The sequence below is a fragment of the Leptodactylus fuscus genome, chromosome 3 (genome assembly GCF_031893055.1).
Source record: "Leptodactylus fuscus isolate aLepFus1 chromosome 3, aLepFus1.hap2, whole genome shotgun sequence".
In the NCBI taxonomy this organism is placed as follows: Eukaryota; Metazoa; Chordata; class Amphibia; order Anura; family Leptodactylidae; genus Leptodactylus; species Leptodactylus fuscus.
Window position 1 is genome coordinate 230,742,055 of NC_134267.1, and position 16,019 is coordinate 230,758,073.

General features: G+C 46.1%; 1 protein-coding gene across 1 annotated transcript in view; it reads right to left on the reverse strand.

The window, feature by feature from the left end:
* The window catches only part of PKHD1 (PKHD1 ciliary IPT domain containing fibrocystin/polyductin), a 395,316-nt gene that overhangs the window by 115,959 nt on the left and 263,338 nt on the right, over positions 1-16,019 (reverse strand). Inside the window, exon 54 of the mRNA XM_075266923.1 lies at positions 535-689. Coding sequence (XP_075123024.1) covers positions 535-689 — 155 coding nt within the window. The remainder of the gene's footprint in view (positions 1-534; positions 690-16,019) is intronic.

A 16,019-nucleotide genomic window follows, 5' to 3' on the forward strand; every position in this document is an offset into this window, starting at 1 on the left:
GGTGTTCCTGTTTTTGGCCCAGTCCAAGTGCCCCACTGATGTTTCTGCTCTTAATCATGTCTAAATGTTTTTAGTGATGTTTATGTTCTTTGAACTTTCCAGGAGAATCCTGTGATAGTTCCTTTGTTGGTCTTGTCCATGTGTTCTCAGTGGTGTTCCTGTTTATGACCCTGCCTATGTTTCTCCATTGATTTTTTTTCTCAGTCTCATTCTCAGTCATGTCCATATATTCTCAGGGATGTTCTGGTTCTTGGTCTTGTCCTGGCATCTCCAAGAATGTTCATGCTATTGGTTTTAGCAATGAGTCCCCAGTGATGTTCCTGTTGTTGTCTTATCCCCAATTCCCTAGTGATGTTTCTTTTCTTAACCTTATCCATAGGTCCCTAGCGATTTTCCACTCTTAGCCAAGACCGAAGGTTTCCAGTGGTGTTTCTAATCTTGGCCCTGTTTTATTCTCTTTAGTGGACACAGCATTGATGGAGACCATAAAACATAGCAAAAACAAATCAATATCTCATCTAATTTATGTCTTACCAGAATGCCAGAATTGTAGATTGCCCCAGATCCGAACAATAGTTCCATAAAGATCTCTTAGATGAAGAAGTTCAGCTTGATGAGCCTCATAAGTTGATGAACTTAGAACTATTTTGTCTCCTGGTCTCCAGTCTACTGTAGTGTTTAGAGCAATCCTATCAAGGTAGAAAAATATATTGCAAAACATAATACAATGTAGAAGGTGCAAGTTCTAAAAATTATCTTCCTCTGTGGTCAAAGGGTAAACATAGAAAAATATAGTGTTTTACAATATACCTGAAAAAAATGTGCTATAAACTAAATCATGTATGGTATAACAAAAGATCTATGTACAAAATATTGTATCCATGTACAAGAACATAAACTCTGTAATAGTGTCGCCTATCAACAAGAAAATAACCACTATAATACTGCTCTTATGTACAAGAATATAACTACTATAATACTACTCCTATGTACAAGAATATAACTACTATAGTACTGCTCCTATGTACAAGAATATAACTACTATAATACTACTCCTATGTACAAGAATATAGCTACTATAATACTACCTCCTATGTACAAGAATATAACTACTATAATACTACCCCCTATGTACAAGAATATAACTACTATAATACTACCCCTATATACAAGAATATAACTACTATAATACTGCTCCTATGTACAAGAATATAACTACTATAATACTACCTCCTATGTACAAGAATATAACTACTATAATACTGCTACTATGTACAAGAATATAACTACTATAGTACTGTTCCTATGTACAAGAATATAACTACTATAATACTGCCCCCTATGTACAAGAATATAACTACTATAGTACTGCTCCTATGTACAAGAATATAACTACTATAAACTACTATAATACTACTCCTATGTACAAGAATATAACTGCTATAATACTGCTCCTATGTACAAGAATATAACTACTATAATACTACTCCTATATACAAGAATATAACTGCTATAATACTGCTCCTATGTACAAGAATATAACTACTATAGTACTGCTCCTATGTACAAGAATATAACTACTATAATACTGCCCCCTATGTACAAGAATATAACTACTATAGTACTGCTCCTATGTACAAGAATATAACTACTATAATACTACTCCTATGTACAAGAATATAACTGCTATAATACTGCTCCTATGTACAAGAATATAACTACTATAGTACTGCTCCTATGTACAAGAATATAACTACTATAATACTGCTCCTATGTATAAGAATATAACTACTATAATACTGCTCCTATATACAAGAATATAACTACTATAATACTGCTCCTATGTATAAGAATATAACTACTATAATACTGCTCCTATGTACAAGAATATAACTAATATAATACTGCTCCTATGTACAAGAATATAAATAATAAAATACTACTCCTATGTACAAGAATATAACTACTATAATACTGCTCCCTATGTACAAGAATATAACTACTATAATACTACTCCTATGTACAAGAATATAACTGCTATAATACTACTCCTATGTACAAGAATATAACTACTATAATACTGCTCCTATGTACAAGAATATAACTACTATAATACTGCTCCTATGTATAAAATATAACTACTATAATACTGCTCCTATGTACAAGAATATAACTACTATAATACTACTCCTATGTACAAGAATATAACTACTATAATACTGCTCCTATGTACAAGAATATAACTACTATAATACTATTCCTATGTACAATATAACTACTATGATACTGCTCCTATGTACGACAATATAACTACTATAATACTACTCCTATGTACAAGAAAATAACTACTATAATACTGTTCCTATGTACAAGAATATAACTACTATAATAATATTCCTATGTACAATATAACTACTATAATACTGTCCCCTATGTACAAGAATATAACTACTATAATACTACTCCTATGTACAAGAATATAACTACTATAATACAACTCCTATGTACAAGAATATAACTACTATAATACTGCTCCTATGTACACGAATATAACTACTAGGATACTTCTCCTATGTACAAGAATATAACTGCTATAATACTACCTCCTATGTACAAGAATATAACTACTATAATACTACCTCCTATGTACAAGAATATAACTACTATAATACAACTCCTATGTACAAGAATATAACTACTATAATACTACCTCCTATGTACAAGAATATAACTACTATAATACTACCTCCTATGTACAAGAATATAACTACTATAATACAACTCCTATGTACAAGAATATAACTGCTATAATACTACCTCCTATGTACAAGAATATAACTACTATAATACTACTCCTATGTACAAGAATATAACTACTATAATACTACTCCTATGTACAAGAATATAACTGCTATAATACTACCTCCTATGTACAAGAATATAACTACTATAATACTACTCCTATGTACAAGAATATAACTGCTATAATACTACCTCCTATGTACAAGAATATAACTACTAAAATACTACTCCTATGTACAAGAATATAACTACTATAATACTACTCCTATGTACAAGAATATAACTACTATAATACTACTCCTATGTACAAGAATATAACTGCTATAATACTACTCTTATGTACAAGAATATAACTACTATAATACTACCTCCTATGTACAAGAATATAACTACTATAATACTACCCCCTATGTACAAGAATATAACTACTATAATACTGCTACTATGCACAAGAATATAACTACTATAATACTGCTACTATGTACAAGAATATAACTACTATAATACTACCTCCTATGTACAAGAATATAACTGCTATAATACTACCTCCTATGTACAAGAATATAACTACTAAAATACTACTCCTATGTACAAGAATATAACTACTATAATACTACTCCTATGTACAAGAATATAACTGCTATAATACTATTCCTATGTACAAGAATATAACTAGTATAATACTGCTGCTATATACAAGAATATAGCTACTATAATACTACTGCTATGTACAAGAATATAACTACTAGAGATGAGCGAACACTAAAATGTTCGAGGTTCGAAATTCGATTCGAACAGCCGCTCAATGTTCGTGTGTTCGAACGGGTTTCGAACCCCATTATAGTCTATGGGGAACAGATACTCGTTAAGGGGGAAACCCAAATCCGTGTCTGGAGGGTCACCAAGTCCACTATGACACCCCAGGAAATGATGCCAACACCTCTGGAATGACACTGGGACAGCAGGGGAAGCATGTCTGGGGGCATCTAACACACCAAAGACCCTCTATTACCCCAACATCACAGCCTAACAACTACACACTGTACACACTCAATACCACCTCTCTGACAGTAGGAAAACACCTTGAAACATGTGTATTTGGCACTTGCAGTGAGGAGAGCTTGTCACCAGCAGTGAATTTGGCCCTTGTAGTAAGTTGAGGTTGGCACCAACATTTGTTTTGAAAATCAGGGTGGATTGAGCCTCTAACCAGCAGAGTTTGGGCAAATTCATGGTGGAGGGAGCCTCTAAAAACCCCAGTTTGGACCAATTCATGGTGGAGGGAGACTCTAAAAACACCAGTTTGGACCAATTCATGGTGGAGGGAGACTCTAAAAACCCCAGTTTGGACCAATTCATGGTGGAGGGAGCCTCTAAAAACCCCAGTTTGGACCAATTCATGGTGGAGGGAGCCTCTAACCAGCCCAGTTTGGACCAATTAATGGTGGAGGGAGCCTCTAACCAGCCCAGTTTGGACCAATTAATGGTGGAGGGAGCCTCTAACCACCCCAGTTTGGGCAAATTCATGGTGGAGGGAGCCTCTAACCAGCCCAGTTTGGACCAATTAATGGTGGAGGGAGCCTCTAAACAGCCAAGTTTTGGGAAATTCATGGTGGAGGGAGCCTCTAACCAGCCCAGTTTGGACCAATTCATGGTGGAGGGAGCCTCTAAACAGCCCAGTTTGGGCAAATTCATGGTGGAGGGAGCCTCTAAACAGCCCAGTTTGGGCAAATTCATGGTGGAGGGAGCCTCTAACCAGCCCAGTTTGGACCAATTAATGGTGGAGGGAGCCTCTAAACAGCCAAGTTTTGGGAAATTCATGGTGGAGGGAGCCTCTAACCAGCCCAGTTTGGACCAATTCATGGTGGAGGGAGCCTCTAAACAGCCCAGTTTGGGCAAATTCATGGTGGAGGGAGCCTCTAAACAGCCCAGTTTGGGCAAATTCATGGTGGAGGGAGCCTCTAACCAGCCCAGTTTGGACCAATTAATGGTGGAGGGAGCCTCTAAACAGCCAAGTTTTGGGAAATTCATGGTGGAGGGAGCCTCTAACCAGCCCAGTTTGGACCAATTAATGGTGGAGGGAGCCTCTAACCAGCCCAGTTTGGACCAATTAATGGTGGAGGGAGCCTCTAACCAGCCCAGTTTGGACCAATTAATGGTGGAGGGAGCCTCTAAACAGCCAAGTTTTGGGAAATTCATGGTGGAGGGAGCCTCTAACCAGCCCAGTTTGGACCAATTCATGGTGGAGGGAGCCTCTAAACAGCCCAGTTTGGGCAAATTCATGGTGGAGGGAGCCTCTAAAAAACCCAGTTTGGACCAATTCATGGTGGAGGGAGCCTCTAATTAGCCCAGTTTGGACCAATTAATTGTGGAGGGAGCCTCTAACCAGCCCAGTTTGGACCAATTAATGGTGGAGGGAGCCTCTAACCACCCCAGTTTGGGCAAATTCATGGTGGAGGGAGCCTCTAACCAGCCCAGTTTGGACCAATTAATGGTGGAGGGAGCCTCTAAACAGCCAAGTTTTGGGAAATTCATGGTGGAGGGAGCCTCTAACCAGCCCAGTTTGGGCAAATTCATGGTGGAGGGAGCCTCTAACCAGCCCAGTTTGGACCAATTAATGGTGGAGGGAGCCTCTAAACAGCCAAGTTTTGGGAAATTCATGGTGGAGGGAGCCTCTAACCAGCCCAGTTTGGGCAAATTAATGGTGGAGGGAGCCTCTAACCAGCCCAGTTTGGACCAATTAATGGTGGAGGGAGCCTCTAACCACCCCAGTTTGGGCAAATTCATGGTGGAGGGAGCCTCTAACCAGCCCAGTTTGGACCAATTAATGGTGGAGGGAGCCTCTAAACAGCCAAGTTTTGGGAAATTCATGGTGGAGGGAGCCTCTAACCAGCCCAGTTTGGACCAATTCATGGTGGAGGGAGCCTCTAAACAGCCCAGTTTGGGCAAATTCATGGTGGAGGGAGCCTCTAAACAGCCCAGTTTGGGCAAATTCATGGTGGAGGGAGCCTCTAACCAGCCCAGTTTGGACCAATTAATGGTGGAGGGAGCCTCTAAACAGCCAAGTTTTGGGAAATTCATGGTGGAGGGAGCCTCTAACCAGCCCAGTTTGGACCAATTAATGGTGGAGGGAGCCTCTAACCAGCCCAGTTTGGACCAATTAATGGTGGAGGGAGCCTCTAACCAGCCCAGTTTGGACCAATTAATGGTGGAGGGAGCCTCTAAACAGCCAAGTTTTGGGAAATTCATGGTGGAGGGAGCCTCTAACCAGCCCAGTTTGGACCAATTCATGGTGGAGGGAGCCTCTAAACAGCCCAGTTTGGGCAAATTCATGGTGGAGGGAGCCTCTAAAAAACCCAGTTTGGACCAATTCATGGTGGAGGGAGCCTCTAATTAGCCCAGTTTGGACCAATTAATTGTGGAGGGAGCCTCTAACCAGCCCAGTTTGGACCAATTAATGGTGGAGGGAGCCTCTAACCACCCCAGTTTGGGCAAATTCATGGTGGAGGGAGCCTCTAACCAGCCCAGTTTGGACCAATTAATGGTGGAGGGAGCCTCTAAACAGCCAAGTTTTGGGAAATTCATGGTGGAGGGAGCCTCTAACCAGCCCAGTTTGGGCAAATTCATGGTGGAGGGAGCCTCTAACCAGCCCAGTTTGGACCAATTAATGGTGGAGGGAGCCTCTAACCAGCCCAGTTTGGACCAATTAATGGTGGAGGGAGCCTCTAAACAGCCAAGTTTTGGGAAATTCATGGTGGAGGGAGCCTCTAACCAGCCCAGTTTGGACCAATTCATGGTGGAGGGAGCCTCTAACCAGCCCAGTTTGGACCAATTCATGGTGGAGGGAGCCTCTAAACAGCCCAGTTTGGGCAAATTCATGGTGGAGGGAGCCTCTAAAAAACCCAGTTTGGACCAATTCATGGTGGAGGGAGCCTCTAATTAACCCAGTTTGGACCAATTAATGGTGGAGGGAGCCTCTAACCACCCCAGTTTGGGCAAATTCATGGTGGAGGGAGCCTCTAACCAGCCCAGTTTGGACCAATTAATGGTGGAGGGAGCCTCTAAACAGCCAAGTTTTGGGAAATTCATGGTGGAGGGAGCCTCTAACCAGCCCAGTTTGGACCAATTCATGGTGGAGGGAGCCTCTAAACAGCCCAGTTTGGGCAAATTCATGGTGGAGGGAGCCTCTAAACAGCCCAGTTTGGGCAAATTCATGGTGGAGGGAGCCTCTAAAAAACCCAGTTTGGACCAATTCATGGTGGAGGGAGCCTCTAATTAGCCCAGTTTGGACCAATTAATGGTGGAGGGAGCCTCTAACCACCCCAGTTTGGGCAAATTCATGGTGGAGGGAGCCTCTAACCAGCCCAGTTTGGACCAATTAATGGTGGAGGGAGCCTCTAAACAGCCAAGTTTTGGGAAATTCATGGTGGAGGGAGCCTCTAACCAGCCCAGTTTGGACCAATTCATGGTGGAGGGAGCCTCTAAACAGCCCAGTTTGGGCAAATTCATGGTGGAGGGAGCCTCTAAACAGCCCAGTTTGGGCAAATTCATGGTGGAGGGAGCCTCTAACCAGCCCAGTTTGGACCAATTAATGGTGGAGGGAGCCTCTAAACAGCCAAGTTTTGGGAAATTCATGGTGGAGGGAGCCTCTAACCAGCCCAGTTTGGACCAATTCATGGTGGAGGGAGCCTCTAAACAGCCCAGTTTGGGCAAATTCATGGTGGAGGGAGCCTCTAAACAGCCCAGTTTGGGCAAATTCATGGTGGAGGGAGCCTCTAACCAGCCCAGTTTGGACCAATTAATGGTGGAGGGAGCCTCTAAACAGCCAAGTTTTGGGAAATTCATGGTGGAGGGAGCCTCTAACCAGCCCAGTTTGGACCAATTAATGGTGGAGGGAGCCTCTAAACAGCCCAGTTTGGGCAAATTCATGGTGGAGGGAGCCTCTAAAAAACCCAGTTTGGACCAATTCATGGTGGAGGGAGCCTCTAATTAGCCCAGTTTGGACCAATTAATTGTGGAGGGAGCCTCTAACCAGCCCAGTTTGGACCAATTAATGGTGGAGGGAGCCTCTAACCACCCCAGTTTGGGCAAATTCATGGTGGAGGGAGCCTCTAACCAGCCCAGTTTGGACCAATTAATGGTGGAGGGAGCCTCTAAACAGCCAAGTTTTGGGAAATTCATGGTGGAGGGAGCCTCTAACCAGCCCAGTTTGGGCAAATTCATGGTGGAGGGAGCCTCTAACCAGCCCAGTTTGGACCAATTAATGGTGGAGGGAGCCTCTAAACAGCCAAGTTTTGGGAAATTCATGGTGGAGGGAGCCTCTAACCAGCCCAGTTTGGGCAAATTCATGGTGGAGGGAGCCTCTAACCAGCCCAGTTTGGACCAATTAATGGTGGAGGGAGCCTCTAAACAGCCAAGTTTTGGGAAATTCATGGTGGAGGGAGCCTCTAACCAGCCCAGTTTGGACCAATTAATGGTGGAGGGAGCCTCTAACCAGCCCAGTTTGGACCAATTAATGGTGGAGGGAGCCTCTAACCACCCCAGTTTGGGCAAATTCATGGTGGAGGGAGCCTCTAACCAGCCCAGTTTGGACCAATTAATGGTGGAGGGAGCCTCTAAACAGCCAAGTTTTGGGAAATTCATGGTGGAGGGAGCCTCTAACCAGCCCAGTTTGGACCAATTCATGGTGGAGGGAGCCTCTAAACAGCCCAGTTTGGGCAAATTCATGGTGGAGGGAGCCTCTAAACAGCCCAGTTTGGGCAAATTCATGGTGGAGGGAGCCTCTAACCAGCCCAGTTTGGACCAATTAATGGTGGAGGGAGCCTCTAAACAGCCAAGTTTTGGGAAATTCATGGTGGAGGGAGCCTCTAACCAGCCCAGTTTGGACCAATTAATGGTGGAGGGAGCCTCTAACCAGCCCAGTTTGGACCAATTAATGGTGGAGGGAGCCTCTAACCAGCCCAGTTTGGACCAATTAATGGTGGAGGGAGCCTCTAAACAGCCAAGTTTTGGGAAATTCATGGTGGAGGGAGCCTCTAACCAGCCCAGTTTGGACCAATTCATGGTGGAGGGAGCCTCTAAACAGCCCAGTTTGGGCAAATTCATGGTGGAGGGAGCCTCTAAAAAACCCAGTTTGGACCAATTCATGGTGGAGGGAGCCTCTAATTAGCCCAGTTTGGACCAATTAATTGTGGAGGGAGCCTCTAACCAGCCCAGTTTGAACCAATTAATGGTGGAGGGAGCCTCTAACCACCCCAGTTTGGGCAAATTCATGGTGGAGGGAGCCTCTAACCAGCCCAGTTTGGACCAATTAATGGTGGAGGGAGCCTCTAAACAGCCAAGTTTTGGGAAATTCATGGTGGAGGGAGCCTCTAACCAGCCCAGTTTGGACCAATTAATGGTGGAGGGAGCCTCTAAACAGCCAAGTTTTGGGAAATTCATGGTGGAGGGAGCCTCTAACCAGCCCAGTTTGGGCAAATTCATGGTGGAGGGAGCCTCTAACCAGCCCAGTTTGGACCAATTAATGGTGGAGGGAGCCTCTAACCAGCCCAGTTTGGACCAATTAATGGTGGAGGGAGCCTCTAAACAGCCAAGTTTTGGGAAATTCATGGTGGAGGGAGCCTCTAACCAGCCCAGTTTGGACCAATTCATGGTGGAGGGAGCCTCTAAACAGCCCAGTTTGGGCAAATTCATGGTGGAGGGAGCCTCTAAAAAACCCAGTTTGGACCAATTCATGGTGGAGGGAGCCTCTAATTAGCCCAGTTTGGACCAATTAATTGTGGAGGGAGCCTCTAACCAGCCCAGTTTGGACCAATTAATGGTGGAGGGAGCCTCTAAACAGCCAAGTTTTGGGAAATTCATGGTGGAGGGAGCCTCTAACCAGCCCAGTTTGGGCAAATTCATGGTGGAGGGAGCCTCTAACCAGCCCAGTTTGGACCAATTAATGGTGGAGGGAGCCTCTAAACAGCCAAGTTTTGGGAAATTCATGGTGGAGGGAGCCTCTAACCAGCCCAGTTTGGGCAAATTCATGGTGGAGGGAGCCTCTAACCAGCCCAGTTTGGACCAATTAATGGTGGAGGGAGCCTCTAAACAGCCAAGTTTTGGGAAATTCATGGTGGAGGGAGCCTCTAACCAGCCCAGTTTGGACCAATTAATGGTGGAGGGAGCCTCTAACCAGCCCAGTTTGGACCAATTAATGGTGGAGGGAGCCTCTAACCACCCCAGTTTGGGCAAATTCATGGTGGAGGGAGCCTCTAACCAGCCCAGTTTGGACCAATTAATGGTGGAGGGAGCCTCTAAACAGCCAAGTTTTGGGAAATTCATGGTGGAGGGAGCCTCTAACCAGCCCAGTTTGGACCAATTCATGGTGGAGGGAGCCTCTAAACAGCCCAGTTTGGGCAAATTCATGGTGGAGGGAGCCTCTAAACAGCCCAGTTTGGGCAAATTCATGGTGGAGGGAGCCTCTAAACAGCCCAGTTTGGGCAAATTCATGGTGGAGGGAGCCTCTAACCAGCCCAGTTTGGACCAATTAATGGTGGAGGGAGCCTCTAAACAGCCAAGTTTTGGGAAATTCATGGTGGAGGGAGCCTCTAACCAGCCCAGTTTGGACCAATTAATGGTGGAGGGAGCCTCTAACCAGCCCAGTTTGGACCAATTAATGGTGGAGGGAGCCTCTAACCAGCCCAGTTTGGACCAATTAATGGTGGAGGGAGCCTCTAACCAGCCCAGTTTGGACCAATTCATGGTGGAGGGAGCCTCTAAACAGCCCAGTTTGGGCAAATTCATGGTGGAGGGAGCCTCTAACCAGCAGAGTTGGTGGAAATCAGGGTGGAGGGAGCCTCTAACCAGCAGAGTTGGGGGAAATCAGGGTGGAGGGAGCCTAGTATTAGCAGAATTGTGCAACGCTTATGGTGGATGAGTATGAGGATGCGGAGGAATTGGAGAGGTTGAGTACAGACATGGAGTTTCATGTTGGGGTGCTTTACACAGGTGGGCACAAAAATGACGGCTCTACCCAGTGGTGGTTCATTTTTATCAAAGTGAGCCGGTCGGCACTCTCAGCTGACAGACGGGTGCGCTTGTCAGTGATGATGCCACCGGCTGCACTGAACACCCTCTCAGATAGGACGCTGGCGGCAGGACAGGACAGCACCTCCAAGGCATATAGGGCAAGTTCAAGCCACAGGTCCAACTTCGACACCCAATACGTGTAGGGCGCAGAGGGGTCGGAGAGGACAGGGCTGTGGTCAGAAAGGTATTCCCGCAACATGCGCCTATACTTCTCACGCCTGGTGACACTAGGACCCTCCGTGGCGGCACTTTGGCGAGGGGGTGCCATCAAGGTGTCCCAGACCTTAGACAGTGTGCCCCTCGTTTGTGTGGACCGGTGAGAACTTGGTTGCCTACTGGAGGAACTGCCCTCCCTGCCGCCAACGTCACATGCTGGAAACATCTCCATCATATTCTGCACCAATTGCCTGTGGCAAGCATTGATGCGATTGGCCCTCCCCTCTACCGGAATAAAAGACGAGATGTTGTTTTTATACCGGGGGTCAAGGATAGCAAAGATCCAGTACTGGTTGTCCTCCATGATTTTGACAATACGCTTGTCGGTTGTAAAGCACCCCAACATGAACTCAGCCATGTCTGCCACAGTGTTAGTTGGCATGACTCCTCTGGCCCCACCGGAAAGTTCAATCTCCATTTCCTCCTCATCCTCCATGTCTACCCATCCGCGCTGCAACAATGGGATGATTCGAAGTTGCCCGGAAGCCTCCTGTATCACCATCACATCATCGGACAACTCTTCTTCCTCCTCCTCCTCCTCCTCCTCCTCCATTAAACGCAGTGAAGCGGACAGATGTGTGGACCTACTCTCCAGCTGTGACGGATCGGATGCTATCCCTAACTCCTCTGTGTGATCTGAGTTATCCCTGATGTCAATCAGGGATTCTCTCAGAACACACAAGAGCGGGATTGTAAGGCTCACCATCGCATCCTCAGAGCTCACCCTCCTTGTGGACTCCTCAAAGACCCGTAGGATGTCACAAAGGTCTCTCATCCATGGCCACTCATGGATGTGAAACTGAGGCAGCTGACTTTGTGGCACCCTAGGGTTTTGTAGCTGGTATTCCATCAAAGGTCTCTGCTGCTCAACCACTCTATTCAACATCTGAAACGTTGAGTTCCAGCGTGTGGGGACGTCGCACAAAAGCCGGTGTTGTGGCACATGCAGGCGTTGCTGGAGAGATTTTAAGCTAGCAGCGGCTACTGTCGACTTGCGAAAGTGGGCGCACATGCGCCGCACTTTCACCAGTAGCTCTGGAACATTGGGGTAGCTCTTTAGGAAACGTTGCACCACTAGGTTGAAGACGTGGGCCAGGCATGGAACATGTTGGAGTCCGGCAAGCTCCAGAGCTGCTACCAGGTTCCGGCCGTTATCACAAACGACCATGCCTGGGCCCAGGTGCAGCGGCTCAAACCATATTGCCGTCTCATCGAGGAGGGCATCCCTCACCTCGGAGGCAGTGTGCTGTCTGTCCCCCAAGCTGATCAGCTTCAGCACAGCCTGCTGACGTCTACCAACGCCAGTGCTGCAACGTTTCCAACTCGTAGCTGGGGTCAATCTAACAGCGGAGGAGGAGGCGGTGGCGGAGGAGGAGGCGGTGGCGGAGGAGGAGGCGGTAGAGGAGGAGGGGGGTGTTCTTCTCGTGTCCCTGCCAGGAATGTTAGGCGGGGAGACGAGGTACACCGGGCCAGTTTGGGAAGCAGTCCCAGCCTCAACTACATTCACCCAGTGTGCCGTCAGTGAAATGTAGCGTCCCTGTCCGCATGCACTTGTCCACGCGTCGGTGGTCAAGTGGACCTTTGTGCAAAGCGCGGAACTAAGGGCCCGCCTGATGTTGAGTGACACGTGCTGGTGCAAGGCGGGGACGGCACACCGGGAGAAGTAGTGACGGCTAGGGACGGCATAGCGAGGTGCCGCAGTTGCCATCAGGTCCAGGAAGGCGGGAGTTTCAACAAGCCGGAACGCCAACATCTCCTGGGCCAGCAGTTTAGCGATGTTGGCGTTCAAGGCTTGCGCGTGTGGGTGGTTAGCAGTGTATTTCTGCCGCCGCTCCAATGTCTGAGAGATGGTGGGTTGTTGTAAAGAAACGCCTGATGGTGCCTTTGATGGTGCAGGAGAAGGAGATAAGACAGGACCAGGGGAGGATGAGGTAGAAGTCAACAAAGTGGCGGAGGCAGATGAAGTGGTGTCCTGGCTCGTCCTCTGGAGTGCATCGCCAGCACAGTCAGCAGTGGCAGTGGCAGAGGCAGAGGCAGTGGCAGTGGCGTGAACGGCAGGCGGCCTTTGTCCTGCCGTTGCTGCCTGCCACTGATTCCAGTGCTTGGATTCCAAATGACGGCGCATTGAAGTGGTGGACAGGTTGCTCTTCTCAGAGCCCCTAATCAATTTCGAGAGGCAAATTGTGCAGACAACACTATATCTGTCCTCGGCGCATTCCTTGAAAAAACTCCACACCTTCGAGAAACGTGCCCTCGAGGTGGGAGTTTTTCGGGGCTGGGTACGAACTGGAACATCTTGGGAGATTCCGGGTGTGGCCTGGCTTCGCCTAAGCTGCTGACCTCTGCCTCTGCCTCTAGCTACCCTTTTTGGTGCTGCACCTGCCTCAACATCCACACTACTTTCCCCGCTTGACATCCCCCCTGTCCAGGTCGGGTCAGTGTCCTCATCATCCACCACTTCCTCTTCCAACTCCTGTCTCATCTCCTCCTCCCGCACAATGCGCCGGTCAACTGGATGCCCTGACGGCAACTGCGTCACATCATCGTCGATGAGGGTGGGTTGCTGGTCATCCACCACCAAATCGAACGGAGATGGAGGAGACTCTAGTGTTTGAGCATCTGGATACAGATGCTCCTCTGTTAGGTTCGTGGAATCGTGACGTGGAGAGGCAGGTTGAGGGACAATGAAAGGAGCGGAGAACAGCTCTGGGGAGCAGGGACAGTTTGGGTTATTGTTCTGTAAAGCTTCGGAATTTTGGGAGGAAGGAAGACAAGACTGTTGGGTAATAGGAGGAGAGGAGGCAGAGTCTGACTGGCTGCTGGACAATGTGCTGTAAGCGTTCTCTGACAGCCATTGCAAGACCTGTTCCTGGTTCTCGGGCCTACTAAGGTTTGTACCCTGCAGTTTAGTTAATGTGGCAAGCAACCCTGGCACTGTGGAGTGGCGCAATGCTTGCTGCCCCACAGGAGTAGGCACGGGACGCCCTGTGGCTTCACTGCTACCTTGCTCCCCAGAACCATTCCCCCGACCTCGCCCACGGCCTCGTCCACGTCCCTTTCCGGGAGCCTTGCGCATTTTGAATTCCTAGTTAGAAATTGGCACTGTATACCAGTAGTAAAAATTGTGGGTGCACGTAACCCCAATATATTCTTTGAATTACCAGTCAGAAACTGGCACTATATGGCAGTAGCAAGAAATGAGGGTATTTATAACCCCAATATATTCTTTGAATTCCCAGTCAGACAATGGCACTGTATACCAGTAGTAAAAATTGTGGGTGCACGTAACCCCAATATATTCTTTGAATTACCAGTCAGAAACTGGCACTATATGGCAGTAGCAAGAAATGAGGGTATTTGTATTCCCAATATACTCTTTGAATTCCCAGTCAGACAATGGCACTGTATACCAGTAGTAAAAATTGTGGGTGCACGTAACCCCAATATATTCTTTGAATTACCAGTCAGAAACTGGCACTATATGGCAGTAGCAAGAAATGAGGGTATTTATAACCCCAATATATTCTTTGAATTCCCAGTCAGACAATGGCACTGTATACCAGTAGTAAAAATTGTGGGTGCACGTAACCCCAATATATTCTTTGAATTACCAGTCAGAAACTGGCACTATATGGCAGTAGCAAGAAATGAGGGTATTTGTATTCCCAATATACTCTTTGAATTCCCAGTCAGACAATGGCACTGTATACCAGTAGTAAAAATTGTGGGTGCACGTAACCCCAATATATTCTTTGAATTCCCAGTCAGAAACTGGCACTATATGGCAGTAGCAAGAAATGAGGGTATTTGTATTCCCAATATACTCTTTGAATTCCCAGTCAGACAATGGCACTGTATACCAGTAGTAAAAATTGTGGGTGCACGTAACCCCAATATATTCTTTGAATTACCAGTCAGAAACTGGCACTATATGGCAGTAGCAAGAAATGAGGGTATTTATAACCCCAATATATTCTTTGAATTCCCAGTCAGACAATGGCACTGTATACCAGTAGTAAAAATTGTGGGTGCACGTAACCCCAATATATTCTTTGAATTACCAGTCAGAAACTGGCACTATATGGCAGTAGCAAGAAATGAGGGTATTTATAACCCCAATATATTCTTTGAATTCCCAGTCAGACAATGGCACTGTATACCAGTAGTAAAAATTGTGGGTGCACGTAACCCCAATATATTCTTTGAATTCCCAGTCAGAAACTGGCACTATATGGCAGTAGCAAGAAATGAGGGTATTTGTATTCCCAATATACTCTTTGAATTCCCAGTCAGACAATGGCACTGTATACCAGTAGTAAAAATTGTGGGTGCACGTAACCCCAATATATTCTTTGAATTACCAGTCAGAAACTGGCACTATATGGCAGTAGCAAGAAATGAGGGTATTTATAACCCCAATATATTCTTTGAATTCCCAGTCAGACAATGGCACTGTATACCAGTAGTAAAAATTGTGGGTGCACGTAACCCCAATATATTCTTTGAATTCCCAGTCAGAAACTGGCACTATATGGCAGTAGCAAGAAATGAGGGTATTTGTATTCCCAATATACTCTTTGAATTCCCAGTCAGACAATGGCACTGTATACCAGTAGTAAAAATTGTGGGTGCACGTAACCCCAATATATTCTTTGAATTCCCAGTCAGACACTGGCACTATATGGCAGTAGCAAGAAATGAGGGTATTTATAACCCCAATATATTCTTTGAATTCCCAGTCAGACAATGGCACTGTATACCAGTAGTAAAAATTGTGGGTGCACGTAACCCCAATATATTCTTTGAATTCCCAGTCAGACAATGGCACTATATGGCAGTAGCAAAAATAGTGGGTGTATATAGCCCCAATTCTATTGCTAGGGGACTTGCAGGGTATTTCTGGGGTGAAGGTGGGGGGGCACACCGTTGGA